This window comes from Melanostigma gelatinosum (genome assembly GCF_949748355.1).
Source record: "Melanostigma gelatinosum genome assembly, chromosome: 17".
NCBI lineage: Eukaryota > Metazoa > Chordata > Actinopteri > Perciformes > Zoarcidae > Melanostigma > Melanostigma gelatinosum.
In genome coordinates this window covers 9,915,759-9,939,826 of record NC_136650.1, presented here as the reverse complement: position 1 = coordinate 9,939,826, position 24,068 = coordinate 9,915,759, and the positions used below count along the sequence as shown (strand labels likewise).

Sequence of the window (24,068 nt, the reverse complement as noted above, 5' to 3'; positions counted from 1 at the left end):
GCTTGTAGTAACTTCCACCAAGAACACTCTTTGTAATCGTATCATTTTACTCATTTTCCTTTGTCTCCAGAGGATGTACGGGAAGTACTTGAGGTCAGAAAGCTTCCGCAAAGCTCTGATCTACCAGAAGAAGTATCTGCTGTTACTGCTGGGCGGCTTCCAGGAGTGCGAGGAAGCCACGCTGTCGCTCCTCTCCAGGATGGGCGGCCAGCCGGCGCTCCCCGGCCTAGAGGCCCTCAGCCAGCGACGCCGGGCGCTGATGCGCTTCCGCTCTGCCGTCCGAGTCTCTATCGCCCTCTCCAGGTAGGCAGCCGGAGCTCCGTGTTTGTTTTCGGCAGTGCTTTCCAAAACCTCTTCATGTTAAATAAGGCTTATTGAATGAAGGCTGGGACACGGTCCATCGCCATTGTGTTACCTTCCTCGTCGATACTGACTTAACAGACGTTTATTTAAATGGAAATCTTCAAGATTTCCACTTTAACAACAAATTAGATTTTCTAAACGTAAAACCTGCTCATCTTCTGCTCAGAATGCGTTTCCTAGTGAAGCGGTGGCACAAAGCGACGGGGATGAGCTCCACAACCTCCTGCAGCGTTAACAAGAACGGAGCAGCACAGATTTTAGGTAACCAAAACAATATCAGGTTTTTGCTTCTACACGGTAGAGAGTATCATTTAGGAGTGATGCTCAATACGTTTTTATTCTCCCCTCTCAGGTTCAGAGGCGAGAGACTCACCGTATCTTCACCCGGGCAGCGTGGACACGTACCGAGGAGGAGGAGTCTCCAGCGGCAGGGGGAGAAGTGGACGGGAATCCCCCAGATCAGCCGTCTCCTCCACACAACACAGGTACAACTTAAAATGGGGATGCAACGAACAGTTACTGTCCATCTAGATGAGTCTATAAAATGGCAAAATTAACAAGTTATCAGCCCACATTTTATATTAATGTCATAATATAAAATAGTGACATGCTGTGTCAGTTCTGATACTGAAAGGTCTGTGTTGTGTAGGTTTCACATGCCCGGAGACCACGGAGCTCTCACCTGTTCCCACCTGCAGAGCTACGACCCCGACCGAGCGCTCACCGACTACATCTCCAGACTGGAGGCGCTGCAGAGGAGGCTGGGGAATGTGACTTCAGGTAGACCGGTTTGCATTTAGTAAACACGAAATCGGCATATGTAATGGTTTAATACTAAAAGGAATGCCCTCATTAACCTGATAAACAGCCGCATATTAAAACACTTTCTCACACAGGCACACAAACACATTGTTTTAACTCTAAAGTCATTTTGAAATTGACCAAACTACCTTTTATTCTCTCCGCAGGTGCTTCTTCGTATGCTCAATTGCACTTTGGCTTGAGAAGGTAGACGCTGCCATGTTACGTTGGCTCGAAGAGACTCTGTTGCCTTTTCTCGTGCTGAGCACTCTGCTGTTTTCTATCATTCTGGTGTGGACTGTATCTTTCCATGTGGACCAAAACACGTTTTTTTTTATTAGTGTACGACATGTTGTATTCAGGCTTTTTGTCGCCAGCACTTAAAAAAAACGGCTATGTTTGTAAATGAATCTGCCTCTTTGTTGTGGATGAACTGTAATCATGTATATTTGTCAAATGCTAATTTAAGACCATGTGATTAATTTATATGTTTGTGTTGTATGGGTGGAGCGTTGTGTAGAGAATGTTTGGGTTTATCATTAAGGAGGCTGCTACTGGTTGCTCTACACTACACTGTGTTTTGTTTAGGCCAGACGGACTACAGAGGACATTTGTAGAGAACGTATTTTTGTAAAGCGTAGGAGCGTTGAATTTTCTGGGTATTTTGTCAAAAACTGAAATAAAGAGGACTACATTATTTGAAAGAGTTGTGTATTTTTTCATTTCTTCTTCATGTCCACTGACTAAAAGATAAAGGTTGCTGTACAGAAATGTAGTTACTCATTAAATTTGGCGTCAAGTGTTTGGCGTCAACATCACAAAAGGGACTAAATTAACCAAATGTCATGAGCACAATATGTTCTTTAATGAGAAAAGACATTTAACAGTTTGATTCAAATCCTATGAACAACAAAGCAGCTTGTGCAGTTTAACTTGCTCTCATCAGTGCTCGTTAACTCAACGAGGTCCAGGTGGAAAGTTCTTAATGAGTACAGGTGACTTTTAAAACACTTTGTTCAAAGTTTAAGTGACGGCAACAAAGTTTATGTCCTCAAATATCCTGTTTTAGTTCATTTTAAGATTTGAGATATTTTTGAAGGAAAATGATCTGTGACAGTGTGGCAACATCCCACAACAGCTGATTCTTAATTCAGACTCTGTGCACTAGGGGCTTACAGCCATACCTGCAAACTCATAAGCGGTGAAAAAGGTGACAAGCACCCGAAACCGAAACCCTGTCGGGGGTGCGGTGGCATGCTCCCCGGGAGAATTTTATTTTAAATATGAGCTTTCAAACAGTGGCGGCTGGTGCAAAATGTTCTAGGTAGGGCCATCCTATCAATTTCAGCAAACATCCCAGTATGATTTTATGCAAAAAAAATGTAAGTATCAAACACGCATTATTACTTGGCAGTTAAATATTTAACATGTATTCCAACACGAAAACAATCAGTAAATAACACTTATATAATATAATATAACATGTTAATTTATTGAGATGCCCCTATGGACCTTGTTATAGGAGGTAAAGATCAGGAGAAGTAAACATGAAGTGTAATTATGAATACTGATGTTAAATTAAGCTATGATGAGTTTTCACTGTTAATTTAACATCTCTATTACATGTTTATGCCTCCATGACCAAGTTAAGCAGATGAGACTGAGGACAGCTATGTAGAAGAAAAGATGTTCACTTTGCATAATATGTAGCTTGACAGAGTTCTCATGTGTGTCCTGGTGTTCTCATGTTTCCTTCATTCATGTTTTTACTTTGTGAAAATTACATTTAATATGAATTATTACACCATTAGACCATTACATTTTTCCTCTCGCGCACCCCCTAGAACAGGGGTATTCAACTAAAATTACAAAAGGTCCAGATCGAGAAAATCTCCTCGGGCAAAGGTCCGAAACATTACAATAATATCTAGCTCGCGCTATTTACTGCCATATATATATATATAAATATATTCAAGAAGCCTAGTAGTAGTAACAACGTCTCTGTGTAGTCAACAACTGTCAAATCAAATAAAGTACACATCAATTATATTTTAACAAATTATTATTCTCAGTTTTCTAATTTAACTGGATGGATTATAAATAATACATAGAAATACATAAATAACTGTTTCATCAGTATGTTATTAGTACTTTTACTGCAGTGAATTACTTGTCAGTGATTTAAGTTTGGACAGGACTCACTTGGCAAACAGTTACTATACAAACAGTGGTTCCTAACCCTGGCTCCAGATCCTTGACTGGGTCCAAATTCTTGCTCATAGTATGAGCAAGAATTTGGACCCGCTCAAGGATCTGGAGCCCCTAACCCTAACCACTGTTTATTAACTGTTTGCCAAGTGAGTTCCCAAACTGAAAATCACTGACAAGTAATTAGTGGCTGAAAAATTATTCAGATCCTTCACTGCAGTAAAGTACTAATACCACACTGATGAAACAATCCACAACCAGTAAAAGTCCTGCATTCAAAACCTTAGTCAAGTATGTTATCATCAGCAAGATGAAGATTTTGACAGTGATTTGCCTTCAATTTATTTGGAATCAAATAAATAATCAAAATGAAGTTGACTGTATTGGCTTTTCTGACTGAATATACACAGTATAAATACATATCTTTGGTGTTTTGGTGAATATAAAGTAGAAGTGCTGGTATCTTTTTAAATTGTGATTTAAACAACACTGAAGCTGATCAATAAAGCAAACAAAGTTACAAATATGTTAAAAATTGTATTTTAGGTGCTGGTTAATAAGGTGCCGATGGGCGAATAAACAATAATGACAAACAGGTGACAATCATCCCTAACAGGCGCATGAATATTTTTAATAGTAAACATTTTTCACTGGTAATTATTTAGCTTTCATTTAACAATAAACAGACAGTTGTAAACTACTTTAACATCTTTTCTTTCTAAATGTGAATTACTGATAGAGCTTGAAGTGGGCCGGTACTTTCCAGAACACAGTACCACTTGTACATTTTACTCTTTGGCGTAAAGTGACTTTTTACTTGAGCACCGACACTTGTCACAAGGTGTCGCTGCTCCTTTCCCCCCTCTACATATCAGGTTCTCTGGGTGATTCAAGATCAAACGTTGCAGCAACAGTGTTTTATTGTGAACCTCAACATTATCTTATTTTTTCGTTTTCTGACTCTTTTAAATTAAACAATTATGGTACAAACTTCATCAGAATAATTAAATGTTTAGATGAAGGTTGTTCATTTTCTCGTGAAGCTTTTAGGGTTTAACTATACTAATAGTCGTTTTTTGTCAAAAGCCTACAAATTCACTTGAGAGTGGACCCCAAAACTCAATATCTTGTACTGTAGGTATCCTATAATATATTATAATACTATGGGCTAAAAGTAACACAGGGAAGTACGACTAAGTATTATCACTATGGGTAAATATAAATAAGATCAACACCACCTTTACCCGTAATGTTTGGGAAAAGACTGCAGTTTGTGACATGCATAAACAATCTGCAACGGGTTGAGACTTTCTTCCTCTACACATGTTCACAATATCCCATTCAGTAAGGAAATGCATGCTATGAAGCGTTCTTATCGGAAGACGCTTGTCTCACCTGTGCACCATGAGGTTCTGCACCAAGAAGAAGAGTTGCTAGCTTGACTGCCAACATTGGATTTTGCAAGATGGCCGCCGAGGACAGGTGTTGTGTGTTCAGGGCTCCACACCAATCCTCTTATTTAACATTTTACTCCAGACTATATCAGTTTGAGCCGATGCTTTTCAACGAAAATGCTTCAACTCAAAGAAATACTTGAATAGAAGACAAGAATCAAGTAAAAGCTACAGAGAAAATGGAGGTGTTTGGACACTGTTATTCTGCTTGTGTTTAATGCAACTAAGGCCGCAATTTCACTTGCCTGTCTAATGACACAGACATTAAGTTCACTGGATAATTATTAAAAGAAAAAACTCAAGCTTCCACCCAAACCAATCTAGAATATGGACTGCCGTGTTTTACAGTTATTCACTGAATAAAACTGGCTTGGGCTTTATTCACTCAACACATGTTTCCCCATCAAGTAACCTTATTTCTGACCACTTTATTTTTAAGAATTCACATTGTGAATATCAGCGTATGTGTTCAAGTCCGAGTCACACAGTCGGTGTAACCATCTCTGGAAACACAAGTTTCAACAATTGTTGACATTCAGGGGAAAAGAGTTCTGAAAGAAGCATGGAAATTAAACAGTTGGGCATTCAAGCAGCGCAAAGAATGTTCATCGAAATGTTCCTAAATTCAAGTCCCAGGACGTCAGAGCTTCAGTTCAAACACTCGGGATGTTGGACAGTTGTTTTCCTCTTCCCGCCTCTCACTGTTTTCTCCTCTGGTATCTGATGACGGGGTTGTGAGGGGTATGAATCATCGTGGTGTAGTTGATTGTGGGGAAATATCCGTCCACCAGGTCAAAGTGGTACATGCGCAGTAAAGTGGACCAGATGGTTTTGATCTGGACGTAGGCAAAGTTCTCCCCGATGCAGCGATGGCGACCTGAAGAGCAGACGACAGAGGTTCAGTTTGGATTTGGAGGGTTTTTTAAGCAATTCTTGAACATAATTTAGTTTCTCGTGTGCTCAACAGCTAATATCAAAAACATGCTGTCGACAGCAAACTGAAGTACAAGTTGCGAAAGCACAAGAACGTTAACAGCAATTTGTTGATTATGATACACAATTGACCCCATTTGTCATGTTAATTATTGAGAAATAACTTATTTCCTGAAAGACACTGTATTCACTAAGTTACAGATTATTTCTCACCGGCTCCAAACGGCACATAAGCGAACTTCTCCCCCGCAGCAGGGTTGTCGTTGAGGTAGCGGTCAGGGCTGAACTCCATCCTCTCCACCCAGGTGTCCTGCAGACGCTGGTTGACGGTGGGGGAGACGCAGACCTGGTGGCCCGCAGGGATGGTGTATCCTGCTGCAGTCTGAGAGAACGAAGTAGCAAAACATACGCCGTGCTGAGATATGGGGCATTAAAATGATAAAGGGGAAACTATTTTCTTTTTAGCTGTTGTAAAAAGAAATACCCCAAAATAACTAGACGGGCGTTCTTACCTGTGGAGAGCGAGCCATCCTCATCATGGTCATGATAGGCGGGCGGAGACGCAGGGTCTCCTTCAAACAGCGCTCCAACAAGCTGAGATCTTTCAGCTGAGGATGACAACAGGACAATATGAGGATTAACAGACTGTTACTTAGTTTAATCTTAAGAACAGCCCAGAGGAACACTTACTTAGTAGAAAACATTTGAAGCGTATCTGTAATTCTCAGTAGCTGTTACTCAGTCGGTGGCAGAAGGCAGCAGATAGTCTGTTCTGATGCTAAATCTGTGACTTTTGCTGTATTTTCTTTAAGAAAATGTGATCTGTATTGATGATTGTAGTGTTGATGACTACAATCAATGTAACTGCAGGTGCCTGAAAACCTCGTCACACAATGTTCCTTATAAATCACTTCAACCAGGAGGGGGAGCACCTTGTGTTTGGTCACTCGACATGGTGACTTATGATTTCATTGCAAATGACATGATACAATTTTGTGCTGTCACACGGTACAGTCAGCCTTGCCTGATCGAAGTCTAGCTCCAGCCCTTCTCCACACACGGCCCTCTGCTCGGCGTAGCAGCGCTCCTGCAGAGCTTTGTCTCTGGCCAGAAAGAAACCCATCCAGGCGCTGGTGGTGGAGGACGTGTGCTGACCGGCCAGGAGGAGACCGATCAGCATCCCCGAGATCTCGTTGTCGTTCAGGGGTCGTCCGTCTCTGAGGAGTGAACAGGGTCATTTTCACAACTGGCGAGGGTTTAAAGGGCCGTTAACATGTTTTAAATGTTTTAGCAGAGAGCCTTCTACAAACACCTTTTCAGACTATTTACTGATTTTCTCTGATGGTCATTTTAGCAACAGACACTTAACACTGGGATATCACTTTTCCATTGTGATGTAATATGGTTTACCAGATTACAGAAAGAGTATTATATCCAATAAATAAAATTTAAAAAAATTAAATAATTTAGAAAATTCTACCATCCTGCAGCTCACAAAAGAGTCACGAAGGTCGAGAAAGGTTGTTTTTTTATTTTATCTTAAAAAGTCTATGTCATTTAATAATGTATTTAAATGTGAAAAGGCTAAATAGGTGATCCGCCAGCATGAGCTTACATTTGACACGTTTGTCCTCGGACACTGAAGCGATCTTACTTGTAGGTGGCGTCGACGAGGGTCTGCAGCATGTCGTCCACCTTCTCTTCAGATTGTCTGCGCTTCTGAATCACCTTGAAGAAGATGTTCTTGATCTCTGTGTGAGCTCTGTCCCTTTTCCTGAGCAAAGAAAAATAGTAACATTTGTGTTATCATTTAATCATTTTAAATACATCCTCATATGAGGTAGAGTCCAATCAGGTGGGATGGTGAACATACTGTACATCTGAAAAATCGTGTTTATGTATGGATGGGTTTTTCTTCTTTGAATGACTGTTCCAGTAAACGTTTGGACTTCTCTTGTGCCATCGCTCCAGTTTATGTTTTCGGCAGCGTCTTTCTTTCCACAGACGTGTCCTACCTGAAGCTGGGCAGCGGCAGCCAGCCGGGCAGGAGCCAGGCAGCGTGGCTGAATCCTCCGTCCAGGTCGGCGTAGAGCTGGGCCACTCGCTCATTCAGCATGCTGCGGATCTCCTTCCCGTGAAGGCAGCTGCTGGCCGTCAGGATGATCAGCTCAGACAAGGCCTCAAACAGGTCTGAAACAAAACAAAAAGAGTGAATGCAGTCAGAACAGACAATGTGGGATTTCTCATTACTCAAAATCTGTTTTTACGGGTAATGCAGGTTGTGCTGGTTTGGACTCAATATAAGGCCGCACAACTCATCATAACTGTTAAGTTACAAACTCCACAAAACAAGCTGGAAGTAGTCTGATCAAAAGTGAATTATGTCACTTGTTAATGTTGTAATATTCATGTTTTAATCAAGTTATTTGGATCTTACTTCTCTCCCCGCTGTCTCCCCATCTCTGAAAATACTCGATGGTCTCTGCCTCGATGATTTTCACATGTTCCTTAAAATGAGCAATGTTCAGTCCGGTCTTCAACATCTTCTTTTGTTCCAGAAAGATCTGCAAACACATTAAAGAAAGCATGCATTATAGCTGCAATATTCAGGCTTTTTTGTTGTTGTTGCATTTATTAACCTGGTTGGATCTTATTTCTTTTTGCTTGTTGATATATGTGATTTTACTCACAGGGTTCGGCACATCGTAAGCTACTCCTTTGCCAAACACTGGGGTGGTCAGTCTGGAGTAGACGTCTTCTGCGTTCAGGTCCTCATTCTTGCTGTTGAACATCAGCGTGGCTGCTTCGCTGCCCAGCAGGTAGGTGAACGTACTCCCCACCATGGTGAAGCTGAATACAGGGCCGTACTGTGCGTGGACAGCAGAGATGCAAGGGTTAAAACACAACTGGAGGGTTCGGGACAATAGAAATCTGAGATGTTGCAAGACAATTAATCGAACTCCTCTACTGTTTTAGCTTTTTTCATGTATAATTTCAGCCTTTTACGGCTTCTTAGACTTATTTAAATGGAATTGAGTTTTATTTTATTTGCTGGTCATAAACCACGTCCATACTGGTGTCACAAGTATACTTTGTGTTGTCTTTAGGCAGGTGTGTACGTGTGCAAGGTAAAATAAGGTAGAGACAAGCTTTTCTTTTGTGTGCAAAACGCAACATAAGGCTGAAACTAACACTTGTTTTCATTACCAATAAACCTGTCGAGTACTTTCTCGATAAATTGATCAATCATTTGGCAGATAAAACATCATTTCTCAAGGTCTATTCACATCGCTTGTTTTGTGACGAACACTCCAGAACATTTAGTTTTATATCATAGAAGAAGAACTGGAACAGTGCATTTGTTTTGTCATTCTTACTGCAACACTTACCTTTTCATAAGCATGTTCAAGGAATTCAATGGGGCTTCTCCCAAACGCAATGGCATGACCCAGGAAGGGGATGCTGGAGGGAATGTATGGTGGATATTTCTGCAAAAAAAGAAACGCAATAAGTGAGAGCGCAATATGAATACGAGCTGGCAATTTCAACAACCATTTTTGGCAAGTTTGGTCTGACTTACCAGATCATTGTCAGAGGACGGTTTGAGCAGCAACTTCGACAGATATCCCAGAGTGAGAGCGATGACAGAAGCTGCCAGCAGCACGGAGGTCAGGTTGTCGTTCATTGTCCCAACAGTGTCCCCGAGCAGTTTACTGCTCATTTCATACAAGTGGAAAGACATGTTAACTTCCTCCTCTCTGAACAACAGTCCCACTACAGCCGGTAAATGTCCAGCGCATCTGACGTTGGTAATATTTCCCTACCTGTCAATACTCGCCCCGCCCCCGCCTGACCAACGGAGGCTTTCTATTGGCTGCCGACCGCGTGTCCGTCAAGAAGCCGCCGCTGTGATTGGCTGCCGGTGCCTGAAGCGATGTCTTGCTATATGATGTCACTCCAGCAGCACCAACACATGACACGAAGGATTTTTTGGGATAATACTGCGAGTGGTTTCAAAAGTTTCTTTTTGACCGAATAAAATATGAAAAAGCTATCTGGCATATAGACTGAGAGAACATGGTCAATAAAGTAGGCTTTATGATTTACATTTTATGACATGGGCTTTCCATTTTACTTTAATATGATATCATTAATAGCCATAATGAGCCACACAACATAAGCATTATGTTCCATATTATACTAGTGCAGTCTCTGCTCATACAAACAGCTTCCCACTCAACACTGCGCTTCCTTGGGTCCTCAGTAATACACGATGACATAGTTGCATCACACACCCAAGTCGCAGCTGCTCACGTTCAGAAACAGTCTGGTTCACCAGAAGAAATATGGCCATTGCCAGAAGGCAAGCCAGGCAAACTGGGCATGAGGACCCCCAACTAAAAAGGCCCTAAACAGCCATAGACTTATTATATAACATGATTTCTTTATTATGTTACTATTCGAACTCATTGTACTCTGAAATAACTTGCAGAAGCTTGCAACTCAGCTGAATAGCTTCTACTTCAGAGAAAAGAAACCTTGTAGTACTACATTTACCTGATGGAGAAATGTTACTGGTTACACTGCAGATTCTGATTTGACTCACAAAATACAACAATTAGAATATGATACATTATTATGAAGCTATCCAGCATCATATAACTGAAAGCTCTACCACATTAACACTGCCCTTCAGGCAACGTTTGTGGATCATTGAACCAAAAATTGTTGCGTTTGGGGAACACTCTGTCATTGTTTGAAAAATGTCACGCGGACGTTCGGAAAACAACGTCCCACGAACATTTGTGGAACGTTAGAATATCCACATTCCCAGTTAGAGAACGGGTGAAAAGAAAGCATGACTGTGATTGCGTAAGGCCAAATCCCCAAATTCCCAAATCCAGGCCTGAAAACACATTCAGGTCAGGGTTCATGGTTGGAAACAGCGGTGAAATAGCCTCAGCAGGGTTCATGGTTGGAAACAGCGGTGAAATAGCCTCAGCAGGGTTCATGGTTGGAAACAGCGGTGAAATACCCTCAGCAGGGTTCATGGTTGGAAACAGCGGTGAAATACCCTCATCAGGGTTCATGGCTGGAAACAGCGGTGAAATACCCTCAGCAGGGTTCATTTCCACCACAGTTATAAAGTAGAGCATGGATTCAATCCGCGGAGATATTTTGCTGGCGGTAACGTTATTGGTGTTATTAAGTTTGTATCAAGTCTTACTGCGGGGGAATTTACTCACAGCATGGGGAAAAAACACAACGTCGTGCAAGTAGTACTGGCTGCAGCATATTAAATAGACATAGGCTAATAATAGTAGCTTGCTTTGATACAGCGATGGTGACAAAGTATTAAATGAATGGCGGTTAAGTTTCAAGTTACCCAAGTACACAATTTGCATTGCAATGGTAGAGTGGCGCTGTTCCTGTAGGCTCCAGGGAAGTGAAGAAAAGTCCACTTGTTACATTATCCAGCATTCATTTAGCGTTAGCAGCCAAATTGAACTGCAAAGAGCCGCTTGTCTGCCCGCTGCAGACGACATGCTGGACTCTCTGCAGAGACTTGAAGCTCAGCCTCAGCTGCTAACCGCCGAATGTGTCGCGCTCGGCTCCAAATTCGAAAAAGCAACATCCTCGCAATACACCCCCCGCCAAGTGTGAAGTAGATGGGATGAGCAGTTCTCCAGAGATTCCTTGCTTCATCGTGAGATAAGATGCACAAAATATATGCACATCTTGCTTATTAATAACCAGTTTGTGTCATGGTTGCATCCTCTATATCAAATGAACATTATTTTCTAGAAGGATTTCAACAATCCACATCATTCCTGATTATTTCACTTCCCTCAATTCACAGCTAGTTGCCTCAGCGGGTCATGTTATAATTCTGCATCGGCCTAATATTTCATAAGATGAATCACTTAAGTTAATAATCACTTAAGTTCATTTATTATATTCATAAAACATAATGCGGTTCAAATTTTTACAACACAAACTCCAAATACATCCTCATTCATACATCAGTTTATTAAAACAACATTAAATAAACATATTTACATGCACTCAAAATATATGACGTGTGAAAATACACACTGAGGTTGTAAAAGATATCAATCAGCCTAATATACAAAATGAGGCGCTGGTGGAGAGACTTTGCTCCTCTGTCCGGAGTACTGCAGTCAGTAGGACGAACCTGCACCGGGGATCTATGGCAGCTGAGGTTTCTTCAACAGTTTTTCAGCCGTAAGCATATTTGTCCGTGACGCTTTTATCATTTGGTGTCATCTGTCCGCTGAGCTTCATCAAGAGCTTCACAATAAGGCCAGCCTGTAAGGAAATAATGAACACAAGTGAGGCAGTGTTTATGATTTAACATCATGTCAACACCAAAATATCCTGCCGTATAAATGCACTCTGGTTGCAGTTATTATTTGTATAAAATATTCTTCAAACAACTTTGAGCCGTTTGGAGAAGTTTTGGAAACGTCCTGGCAGAGTTACCTGTTTTGTGTGCACGATGAAGTTCATTTTATTGTCCCCGCTGTGTATCTGGAAGTACTGGTCGGCGTGCCCAAGCTGCCACATGAATGTGCTGAACTCTAAACTGATGAGAAGGACCTGGAAGAAGAAGAAATAAACATTTACATTCTTTTTTTGAATATATTTAAGCAAGTTCTGATCTTCAAGATCTTTAATTTATTCATTTGAATGAGTTAAATTTGCAGATAACATGAGGAAACTGGGTGTAGAGCTGAAATTTAAAACCTCGAATAAAAGGCGAGGATACCTTGGTCTCCATATTCATGAGGTGCAGCCCCTTTGTGTTGACCCCCACGTAGACGCGGATGACTTTGTGGTTGCTGGCGCTGGCCTTGGTGTAGACCTGGCCCGTGAAGAAGGCCGCCCCGTAGGTCGGGACGTCCCAGCAGTTCTGCAGGAAGAGTCGCTGAAGGTGGTGCATCTCTTTACTCACCCCCTCACTGGTGCTCAGGGCCTGTCAGAGAGGGTAGAGAAACAGCCTGTCCGTCAAGCCAAGCAGTGGGATTTCATTCTAAAAGGCTAAGAAAGGAATTTCTACAACGAATACGTCCGGCGTACTTTGTATTCATGCAGAATCCTGTTGGTCCAGTGGTACGCTTTGCTTTTCACTTTGGATATCGGCACAATTGATTTCAGGTTTTCCTCACTGTTGAAAACAAAACACAACAGCTTTTTTTACTTCACACAACAACTCAGCAAAGAGGTTCATGTTAACATATATGAGGTCAGTGCAATATTCGGTTGAAATGTGAGTTGAAACTGTGTTTTACTTGAGGAACCCTTGCTTGTGCTTCTTGCTCTCGTAGCTGCCGTATATGATCTGCAGGAGGAGGCTGGCCAGTGTGATCAGCTTGCTGTCCGGAGCAGGAAAGAAGCCCTTCAGGAGGCAGTGACGCGCCTCGTCGAACAGAATGAGGATGGCCAGAGGGTCCTCCACCTGGAACAAAACGGCGAGTAGTAACTTAACGAACACATTTCAAGGCTATAATCAAGCAGCTTCTTGTACAATACAAGTTGAGCGACCTTTTTCTCAACTTCGAGAGGCAGCCGGACGTCCCTGCGGAGGAAGAGCTGAGGCGTTTCCCTTTGAGGATCCAGCACCGTCAGGTCCGTCACAATCTCTGTCCAGATCCGCAGGTGCTGCAGGGGCTTGTGGTACGGCTTCAGCTGCAGGTCTGACACACAAAAATGCTACCTCAGTCTTCTTTTTAGCAACAATTATAAAAATAAAAAAGGTTTTTTTTTTTTTACATTATGTTAAAAAATTCTGAGGTTGAAAGACACAAAGATTTTGTCTTCTTACACTCTAAAGGACTAAATATCGTCCCACAACATCCGATCAAACTTTTCTGACATAAAAAAAGAGAGATTTTAGGACATGTCTTCTGATCGAACTCACGGAGGTTCTCTGAGCAGATCCAGATGGTGAAGTACTGCTGGGTGTCCTGTGACAGACGCATGCCTTCCATGATCTGCTGCACCGTCGTGTTGTTGCCGTGCTTCAGCTCCACGGAGCGATACGAGCCGTCCATGCGGTAGATGCGCACCTTCTCGTACTGTGGAACGCACAAACGCACCACAAAACGAAAATCGAGTCAGACACCTTAGTTCTCTGTTGAAAAATAAAATAACTTTTTATTCAAAATCTGGAGCGCAGCTCGGACTATGCTTTAGGAGGTAGCGCCATCTAGTTGGTGAGCAGCAGACTGCCACAGAAATATGTTAAAAACTAAGTTCTTTACATGCCCCTCCAGCACATAGTCTAGCTTAATATATATAAGCACTTCAATTAGGGAATTACAATTATTCTAAAAAAGAAAACCCTTACTTATGGAGAAGGGTAGTGTACCTGAGAGTGTGCGAGCATGTTTGGATAAAGTAACAAACACTTCATAAGTTTCTTGCCACAAAAGGCTCTCATTACGGAGAAAACCATGTCAATAAACATAAACACGTCTTTCATGACTTTAAAGACGCGACCAGCCAAAGCAAAGTGGAAGCTGTGTGAGATCAGCATGTTTTGCAACACAAACACAGTAATTACAGCGTCTGACGTGTGACTCACAGGTTTGCTGCTGGCTTGCTGCAGAAGCTTCACCGTCTCCTCCCATTCGTTCTGTTTGTTCTCCTCACACACCTGAAGGGGCGATCTCTTCTGCTGGTCCTCTATGTGCTGCTGGCGGAAAAGTCAGTTAGTGTTTACAGGTTATCCTCTTGTGAGATAAAATGTAGTAATTCAAGTCAATCAAATATAAAAGTAGTTGCGGAGTCACAATGCTTTTCTCTGTTCTCTCTCTACAATATATACATTTGTTTTATTCTTTTCTGCTTTTTTCTGATGTTAAAAATCAACATGTTTTGTACATCTTTGGAGAGTCGTGCATGTTTCGTACCCGGTCGATCTCGGGGTGCTGCAGCAGGAGTTGCACTATCTCCGCGTGGCCTCCTCTGGCTGCAAAGTGCAGAGGAGAGCTGAGCTGGCCGTTCAGCAAGTTTGGATTGCAGTTACCTTTCTCCAGCAGCAGCTTGGTCGCCTCCACTTTACCGTGCCTGGGTGGAACCAAACTCAACTTTACAAAGAGTCGGCATTACCGAGACAAACCAGAATCCGAGCAGATAAGACCTTCTGGATGCTTCGGACTCTCCCGTGCTGAGAGTTGAGAGTCGGACTCACCAGCAGGCGTAGTGAATGGGAGCCCAGTGGTCGCTGTCCAGCTGCTTGACTGAGAAACCGCTGTCCAGGAGCTTCGACAGCAGCTCCGTGTCCCCTTCACAGGCACTGCGGTGGAGGGGGAAGTCGTCCACCCACTGACGCTCCCTGCAGAGAATTTTGTTAATGTCATTTCTTTTTTTTTTTGACTGCGTGATGTTGAAGATGGAAAGAAAAAGAAGGAAAGGGGATTCGGGAAAAGGTTAAATAACAGGTCATGGGCAAACCTGTGACACACAGAAATGAGACCCAAAGAGGATGATCGTAACAACAACAGCAATGTTGAAAGAATAACCCCTCACTTGTCTTCTGCCACGCAGTTAGGACCGTGTTGCCACTTCTCCCTCTTGGGGATCTGGATCTTGGAGTAGTCGGGCGCCCCGAGCCCAAAGTACGGGTTGATGATAACTTTGTCCACCTGCAAACAAAAAGCCAGACGAGCAGGAATAACACAAGGGAGGTTTGATTCCACATTTTCCAAGCCTACATTACATACAAAGGGCACTTATTTTTTTAATTATTTCTACTTTTCAGACAACCAGTCTCCCTCGATAATTGACATCAAACATGTCCACTCCCCATCCATTTTCTGCTTCTAAAAGAAGCCGACTCACCCGGTTGGTGTACTGCAGGTCGGAGCCGTAAAGCGGGTTGAGGATGCACATGTCGGCCTTCTCCAGGGACATCATCTTGCTCTTGATCTCCAGAGCAGTGTAGCCCATGTGCAGACCCTCGTCACTCAGTTTGCCCTCGCTGCTGTAGGCCGGGTTGCTGACGTTGGTCTTCACCCGCTCAACGGGTGCCGGTCTGAACAGAGCGGGGATGGCGTGAGGCACGCTGTGCTGCTCCGCCAACCACCTGCAGAAGCCAGAAGAGGCAACGTTAAAGCTCACCGTCCCCCGGGGGCCTCATCCGAGAACACCGTCTTTTCAAACGCATCCTCACTTGTCTAAAGCCAGAAGCATCTTGGAGGTGACGGGGCAGAAGTGAGCGCTGGTCTCGCTGCACACCCGCATGATGTCCTGGAAGCAGTAGAAGCTCGGGCTCCCGGCACTGTACACGGGCTTGCTGTTGTCTGTTCAGAGGGATTTATTAACACACAGTATGTAAACTATATGTTTTACAATCTCTGAGACAGACTCTTCGTTTTCTGCTCACCTTTAACACTGACTGGCACAACAAAAAGCGAGGCCTCCTTTCCTCCATCGAGGGGGAATTTCTTCATATGCACCACACGCTTTCCTGAAACCCCAAATGGTGTTTACATCCGTGACTCCCAATGTTAGAGGTCAACTCAAACACGTGCAGCCTGTGACAACAAGGGGTCACGAGACGGCTTTTCCTTCACTTTAAAGAGTCCCAAGCCACAAAGGTCCCAAGCCACTGGTCGAAATGACGTCTTATAAATATGCATGAGTGCGAATGTCACAAATACGTCGCACACTCACCGATGAAGCCTTGGTTGTTGGATATCGGTCTGACTGTTTCGTCAACATAATCCAAAATGGATTTGGATTTGTCTCCTGCTGCTTGGATCTTTGTGGCCAGGAGGACTTTCTTTCTTTTCTTCTCCTTCCCCTCCAAAGGCACTTCAATCAGCAGGATCTGCACAGGACCCGGAGGCAACATGGAAACTTTAAGTTGTAAATGGGTTTAGAGAAAATATATATTGTTGGTTGATATGTCATTATTTTCAAGAAAGTCTGCTTATTGACAGCTGTACAGTAACTACACAAAGCAGTTTTAAACGAACAAACTCTACATTAAGCTTCTGTAATGTCCCTTCCCTTTGTTTTATTTCAGATGTCCTATGAATAACGTTTGGTTTACATGTTGAGGCCACAGGCTGTCACACTTACCTCATAGCCTTTGGCTCTGTACTCCTTTGAGCTCAGGCTGACTTGACTCTTTGGGCGGATGACAGCAACGAACACATCCTCGAGGGTGTCCTCGTTGCCCATACTGCTGACTCCTGTTCAGTCCCGACAAAACCTTCTGCACGTGGGCCAAATGCTGTGGAGAGGCATCCCTGAAACAGAAGATCACAGGGGGATAAATCTTTTGACATAAAATTCATCAGCAACTATTTTGATAATCGATTTTATATTTAAGTCATATTTCAAGCAAACATGTCAAACTGTCTCATTTCAGCTTCTCAAATGTAGGGATTGGCTGTTTCTGTCTTGACATTTGAACATTGTACAGTAAAGGCACCTGTGTTGCCTCGTGACTGTGGTTAAGACATCGTATTATACAGCAACTTCTATCATGCATGATGAAAGTGTTACAGTAATGCATTTCACAGGTATCTGCCATGCAGACCTCAGGTTTTACAAGTGTTGTACATGAAGTAATGGAGTGACATTCAGCTCACAGACCAACTTGTTGAGTTCAGAGGGAGGTTACGCCCCGGAAACCAGACTCTGTTGACTATAAACAGTTATCTCCCAAAGTATATCATATGCTATGTTTTAGACTAAACTGATCTGCTGTGTCAAACCTGTATCGACACAATAAACAATAAACACGATCAACTTTCTGGACTGAATCAGCAGCTGTAGCCGGGATGCTACGTTCATCATCACCGCTTTTCCGCTCGTTGAGCAGATGAAACTTACCGAAAGCGACGTGACTTTTCCCCTCAATCAGACCAAACACAGCTCTTCCGGGCTCTCGTGGAGTTTTAGCGTGTTAAATGTAACAGTCCGCAGACTGCAGACAGCTCCGGGTAAACTCCCGGAGTGGATATGTGTGTGTTGCGGTAGTCGCGCGGGCCTGTAAATTGGGGCAGGGCTGCAGACACAAACAGAGGAGTCGTGTTACGTTTCATGACAGCGAGTACAGTCGGACAAGAGAGGACTCTGGCGGCGAGGGGGACTCAGTGCGGCAGCTTTGTTGTTAAATGTTGTCATTGCAGGTGTTTAGTATTTAATAACTGAATATACTTGCTAAATCCCCTAAAAATCAATAGCTGTTTTTTCAAATAAATTTTAGAAAGCTAAAGTATATAATAGCAAAATAAATTCAATTAACGCTGCTGATATTTGTGAGAGTTTTCTCTTTTTCCTCTTTATTGACACCACTGAGTTTAAGCTAGCTGCAGCTAGCAGCTGGTTAGCTTACTTCAGGACAAAGACTGAATAAAGTCGTTCCCCGTATTGAATTTCCTTAAATATTGTTAGACACAAACCATATTACCTGTTGACAGGCATCTTTCTACCACGAGTAATATTCAACATTGAAGGTAAGGAATGGAATCAAATAGTTTTCATGAGTTTATTGTTTATCTGTGTCATCTCGAAAGCAGTTTCATGTAACTCGGTTTAACATTAGGTATCGTCAACAGAAGTATTAAGAGCTGTTATTTATAGAGGGCGGTTTGTTTGTGTTGTATGGGCACAAAGTATTCATCCATGTTGAATCCAGAGCTATAGTGATGTGCACCCTCATAACTTTTACTGCTACTCGTGTTTTTTTTTTAAAATATAGATTGTTGGTTTTAGTGTGGATGAAATGGACTTCACAAATATACAACTTTATCGACGAATAATCAGTGCATTTTAATTTAAGAGATTGTACAAAACTTCAGCATATATTGGCAAGTAACAAAGCAACTGAAACATACAGTGGTCTCTTTGAAACAAAAACGATACACAATGTCGATACAATAACTAATATGCTGAAATAAGAATGAAAGCATGGCTTTGGTTTTATTACGAACGAGAGAGAGAGAGAGAGAGAGAGAGAGAGAGAGAGAGAGAGAGAGAGAGAGAGAGAGAGAGTCTTTTTTTCATTGGTCCACAGCTGAGAGTAGACATTGTTCTCTCTGATGGCCCCGTGTTCAGGACGACTTGTCTTTGCACTGGCTGAGCACCTCCTGCATCTTGTCCTGGATGTCCTCCACCCTCTTGCCCCACTTCTCCCGCACCTCGTCCTCGTCGTCCTCCGTAACAGCTGTGTAGGCCATGAGGGCGATGAGGCCCATGTGGAACAGGTGGGTGATGTGTGAACAGCGGCGCTCCATGACCTCCCGGTCGCCGTCGCAGTTGTCCAGGTACACCTTCAGCAGGGGTCTTCCAAACAGCAGCTTGGTACCCATCACGCCGCGGTAGTACACATCCAGACTCATGTCGCTCTTGTCCCTCTCGTAAATCTTCTCAAAGGCCTCCATGTAGCGCTGGGCGTTGTCCGGATCTTTCTTCACCTGTGCCACCATGTTGTTGAAGGCAGTGTACTGGTGCTTAATGTACTCCTCGTACTTGCCATAGGTCTCGTTCACCTCGTCAATGCGGATCTGCCTCAGGCATTGCTGGTTCTTCACAGAGATGGTCTCCAGTTTGGAGTGGAGCGGCTGGAACTCCTTGTCTAGAGCGTGGCCCTCGTTCGTATCAAGGCCCTTGCGAGCCACCCCAACCAGGGAGGAGACTATGCCAAAGATGGGGTCGATGGAGGCGGCGAAGGAGGAGATCTTTTCCACGCAGCACAGCACCTTGACTACAGTTTTCGTGATCTTTTCTGCATCAGCCATTACTGCTGCTTTTCCTCTGCCACGATAATGTTCGACACAAAGTAAGTTTATAGGCTGGGGAGAGAAAAAAACAAAACAATATGTTTAAAGTAGTGTGCACAGAGGGTCTTTGCAATACCCTAAAAATGACGCTCATGGCTAACTCTCAGGTTGCCGATGCTACAGCCCACATGTCACCAGCTGCTGCACAAAAGTCATATTGTAGAAGGTGTCCTGTTACAGTCTAATGTTACTGGCAACATGCGGGCTCATGTTGCCTGCAGGGATACGCAGAGCTTCATCATGAGGAGGACACTTGGGCTTAAAGTAAACAATGGTTTTGTTATCGATTCATCTGTTGTGAATTAGAATTGCTTCTTATGTCCAAACAACATGAAAGATATTTAGTTTAGTTGCATAAAATGAGAACCAGAAACTATACACACCGGTTACATTGTTGGCATTATTAAACAAAGTGTTTTGAGAAATAATTTGACATATTGTTCATAAAAAAAGCACTTAATTTCAGCATGATAGAAATCTACAACTAGTTTCTGACCGAAAGCTATCTGTGATGCATCGTTCTCGTAGTTTCAACATTAATCATCCTTCACAATGTTGTCCTGCAGGAAAAATAACTCAGGGACCACAGTGAGTGTGTCTTCATAATAACACAATAAAGACAGGAAATAAACAAATGGTTACGTGTGGTGACCTTTGTTTCATCATCTTTATCAATTCAGGTAACCTCCAGTGGCTATTTGGCACCTTGAACATTAGCTGGGGATGTATTACTTTGTTTGTTTTACAGCCTGTTTCTCTCATTTCCTGATTCACAGTCCCACACATGCACATGAATCAACCATCTTTTCCTTTCATTTCATCCATCGGTAGCTGCCTCAGTTATCACACAGAGTTTAAAACATCCTTCAGGTCAGAGATTAGAAAGCAACGATATGAAAGATGTTTACTCACCAGAGATTAAACAGCCAGAATCACCATGTCTACTGAAGCCGTCTGACTTTCCTTTCCACCATTGTCCTCCCCAGTTTATAAGGACATCCCTTCCTGCCAAATAAGGGAGTGAGCACAAGGAAGTGACTCATGCATGGCCTGTGCTGATTGGATGAGGGGAGTTCCTCCAGATGCACTGGCTGCCAGCTTTAATCACATGCAGTGAATGACAGGGTAAGCTTTTCATTGTGTTGTTTACTCCACACCTTCCAATCAATGGTTGACCAGATACCAGCTATTATTAGACAATGTCTCACTTTATAACCAGGAAACAATCACTTTCTGAGTTCCACTGATAATGCTGTGAAGACTTTATTCACCTTACGTTTCAAACTGAATTTAAAAACATAGCAAAGTTGATAATATTCCATTATTTCATGTCCAGACATACATTTTATAAAGTCTTTTGGCAGTTACGTTCACAGGACACAAGGGTGTAAAGTGTCCGTTCACCTAAATTACAGAAGACATATTTTGTTATCAAGACAAGCAGATGAATTGCATTATATTTGCCAAGGATTAGAAATACAAGTGAATGGAGATACATTGAATTTCGTTTGCAGTGCTCACACCATTAAAGATAACGTTTCAAATTGTTAAACATCAACATTTCTTTCCAGACACAGTGTCACAGAAAAGGATCAGTTTCCACAGTGATTGTTTTTAAAATGCACCAGCACTTGTTGGCGTGTGACATGAAGCAGTCCGAACATATAAATGGGACTGGAGTGCACTGATGGAACGCTTTTCGACCGTAACTGTTCGCATCTCATTCACCCCTTCACATAGTCTTTGTAAATAAAATAGCAATAATTATAGTGACCACAAATACACAATAAGGATACAAGGTGCAACTAAAGGGCACAAGAAACTGTAAGCGGCACATTCCTTCAGTACAGCTCACAAAAGGTATGCAGAGAATGAGGCTGAGAGGGATACAATGAAATTCAACAGAAGTATCAAGAGCTGGTTGTTCTGGAGGAGGGTGTGTGTGTGCGTGTGTGTGTGTCCGTCCATAGTTTCGGATACAAAATACTAATCCATTTTCAAGTCAGGTTTCTACCTTCTACATGAGACTTTATTGAAATTCTATTCAATCAAATCCTTTAGTTTTAATTTGATTGTTTTTGTGTTATTTAGTATAAAGTGGGAATCACCAGAGGTCCCGCGATATATTATCACGATACTGCGATATATTGCGATTTATTACTTTTTTCAACTTCAAATGATGTCCCCAAAGGAAAACTGTCAACGTGTTTTATCGAATAAGATAAAGTTTTCAGTCTGTTCATCTCATTTCAATCATTTTTATTGCAGAAGAATATGATTGTCAAGCAGACAGACTGACCAACAATGTCATAAATGTTGCATGAACCTGACAAACTCAACTGTTTGTATTACTACATAGTCCAACTTAACTAAATGCAAACTTGTGGACTCAGTATGTGAACTATAACTTATATAAGTAGGATATAAGAGTTATATAACTCAGTATAACTTGTGATGTGTGGACGTCGAGGGCAGAGAGCCAGTTATGCTAGCAGCTGGTTAGCTTACTTCAGGACAAAGACTGAATAAAGTCGTTCCCCGTATTGAATTTCCTTAAATATTGTTAGACACAAACCATATTACCTGTTGACAGGCATCTTTCTACCACGAGTAATATTCAACATTGAAGGTAAGGAATGGAATCAAATAGTTTTCATGAGTTTATTGTTTATCTGTGTCATCTCGAAAGTAGTTTCATGTAACTCGGTTTAACATTAGGTATCGTCAACAGAAGTATTAAGAGCTGTTATTTATAGAAGAGGGCGGTTTGTTTGTGTTGTATGGGCACAAAGTATTCATCCATGTTGAATCCAGTGCTATAGTGACGTACACCCTCATAACTTGTACTGCTACTCGTGTTTTGTTTTTTTAAATATAGATTGTTGGTTTTAGTGTGGATGAAATGGACTTCACAAATATACAACTTTATCGACGAATAATAAGTGCATTTTAATTTAAGAGATTGTACAAAACTTCAGCATATATTGGCAAGTAACAAAGCAACTGAAACATACAGTGGTCTCTTTGAAACAAAAACAACGATACACAATAACAATGACAATGAAAGCATGGCTTTGGTTTTAGAGAGAGAGAGAGATTTTGTCTTTTTCCACAGCTGAGAGTAGACATTGTTCTCTCTGATGGCCCCGTGTTCAGGGTGACTTGTCTTTGCACTGGCTGAGCACCTCCTGCATCTTGTCCTGGATGTCCTCCACCCTCTTGCCCCACTTCTCCCGCACCTCGTCCTCGTCGTCCTCCGTAACAGCTGTGTAGGCCATGAGGGCGATGAGGCCCATGTGGAACAGGTGGGTGATGTGTGAACAGCGGCGCTCCATGACCTCCCGGTCGCCGTCGCAGTTGTCCAGGTACACCTTCAGCAGGGGTCTTCCAAACAGCAGCTTGGTACCCATCACGCCGCGGTAGTACACATCCAGGCTCATGTCGCTCTTGTCCCTCTCGTAAATCTTCTCAAAGGCCTCCATGTAGCGCTGGGCGTTGTCCGGATCTTTCTTCACCTGTGCCACCATGTTGTTGAAGGCAGTGTACTGGTGCTTAATGTACTCCTCGTACTTGCCATAGGTCTCGTTCACCTCGTCAATGCGGATCTGCCTCAGGCATTGCTGGTTCTTCACAGAGATGGTCTCCAGTTTGGAGTGGAGCGGCTGGAACTCCTTGTCTAGAGCGTGGCCCTCGTTCGTATCAAGGCCCTTGCGAGCCACCCCAACCAGGGAGGAGACTATGCCAAAGATGGGGTCGATGGAGGCGGCGAAGGAGGAGATCTTTTCCACGCAGCACAGCACCTTGACTACAGTTTTCGTGATCTTTTCTGCATCAGCCATTACTGCTGCTTTTCCTCTACCACGATAATGTTCGACACAAAGTAAGTTTATAGGCTGGGGAGAGAAAAAAACAAAACTATGTTTAAAGTAGTGTGCACAGAGGGTCTTTGCAATACCCTAAAAATGACGCTCATGGCTAACTCTCAGGTTGCCGGTGCTACAGCCCACATGTCACCAGCTGCTGCACAAAAGTCATGTTGTAGAAGGTGTCCTGTTACAGTCTAATGTTACTGGCAAGATGCGGGCTCATGTTGCCTGCAGGGATACACAGAGCTTCATCATGAGGAGGACACTTGGGCTTAAAGTAAACAATGGTTTTGTTATCGATTCATCTGTTGTGAATTAGAATTGCTTCTTATGTCCAAACAACATGAAAGATATTTAGTTTAATTGCATAAAATGAGAACCAGAAACTATACACACCGGTTACATTGTTGGCATTATTAAACAAAGTGTTTTGAGAAATAATTTGACATATTGTTCATAAAAAAAGCACTTAATTTCAGCATGATAGAAATCTACAACTAGTTTCTGACCGAAAGCTATCTGTGATGCATCTTTCTCGTAGTTTCGACATTAATCATCCTTCACAATGTTGTCCTGCAGGAAAAATAACTCAGGGACCACAGTGAGTGTGTCTTCATAGT

The 24,068-nt window shown here is 42.6% G+C and overlaps 5 protein-coding genes across 9 annotated transcripts in view; 1 reads left to right on the top strand and 4 right to left on the bottom strand.

Annotated features, from left to right (window-relative positions):
• akap9 (A kinase (PRKA) anchor protein 9) overlaps positions 1-1,857 on the top strand; it is an 81,660-nt gene extending 79,803 nt beyond the window's left edge. For all 5 annotated transcript variants that reach the window (XM_079288431.1, XM_079288432.1, XM_079288430.1 and 2 more), the window contains 5 exons: positions 71-303; positions 530-624; positions 716-848; positions 1,013-1,143; positions 1,332-1,857. In XM_079288431.1, the coding sequence (XP_079144557.1) occupies positions 71-303; positions 530-624; positions 716-848; positions 1,013-1,143; positions 1,332-1,375 (636 nt within the window). In that variant the 3' untranslated portion in view covers positions 1,376-1,857. The remainder of the gene's footprint in view (positions 1-70; positions 304-529; positions 625-715; positions 849-1,012; positions 1,144-1,331) is intronic.
• Positions 1,858-5,256: 3,399 nt separating this feature from the next.
• Positions 5,257-9,583, bottom strand: cyp51 (cytochrome P450, family 51). The gene is made up of 10 exons (XM_079288757.1): positions 9,340-9,583; positions 9,149-9,247; positions 8,450-8,626; positions 8,197-8,323; positions 7,775-7,949; positions 7,414-7,533; positions 6,784-6,976; positions 6,272-6,367; positions 5,973-6,141; positions 5,257-5,703 (listed from the first exon to the last, which is right to left on the bottom strand). The coding sequence occupies exons 1-10, from the start codon at positions 9,499-9,501 to the stop codon at positions 5,525-5,527; spliced, it is 1,497 nt and encodes a 498-aa protein (XP_079144883.1). The 5' UTR covers positions 9,502-9,583; the 3' UTR covers positions 5,257-5,524.
• A 2,111-nt stretch (positions 9,584-11,694) lies between these two features.
• On the bottom strand, positions 11,695-17,807 carry krit1 (KRIT1 ankyrin repeat containing). The gene is made up of 17 exons (XM_079288494.1): positions 17,631-17,807; positions 16,872-17,041; positions 16,461-16,617; positions 16,171-16,254; positions 15,958-16,087; positions 15,627-15,870; positions 15,315-15,430; positions 14,977-15,120; positions 14,696-14,852; positions 14,368-14,475; positions 13,702-13,858; positions 13,326-13,477; positions 13,073-13,239; positions 12,861-12,948; positions 12,550-12,756; positions 12,264-12,380; positions 11,695-12,089 (listed from the first exon to the last, which is right to left on the bottom strand). The coding sequence occupies exons 2-17, from the start codon at positions 16,971-16,973 to the stop codon at positions 12,000-12,002; spliced, it is 2,220 nt and encodes a 739-aa protein (XP_079144620.1). The 5' UTR covers positions 16,974-17,041; positions 17,631-17,807; the 3' UTR covers positions 11,695-11,999.
• Positions 17,808-18,419: 612 nt separating this feature from the next.
• Positions 18,420-20,583, bottom strand: LOC306791759 (protein rapunzel-like). Its single transcript, XM_079288630.1, has 2 exons — positions 20,495-20,583; positions 18,420-19,594 (listed from the first exon to the last, which is right to left on the bottom strand). Exon 2 carries the CDS (start codon positions 19,538-19,540, stop codon positions 18,854-18,856), a length of 687 nt encoding a protein of 228 aa, XP_079144756.1. The 5' UTR covers positions 19,541-19,594; positions 20,495-20,583; the 3' UTR covers positions 18,420-18,853.
• A 2,140-nt stretch (positions 20,584-22,723) lies between these two features.
• Positions 22,724-23,957, bottom strand: LOC306791727 (protein rapunzel-like). The gene has a single exon (XM_079288593.1). The coding sequence runs from the start codon at positions 23,419-23,421 to the stop codon at positions 22,735-22,737; it is 687 nt and encodes a 228-aa protein (XP_079144719.1). The 5' UTR covers positions 23,422-23,957; the 3' UTR covers positions 22,724-22,734.
• Between the last annotated feature and the right edge of the window lie 111 nt (positions 23,958-24,068).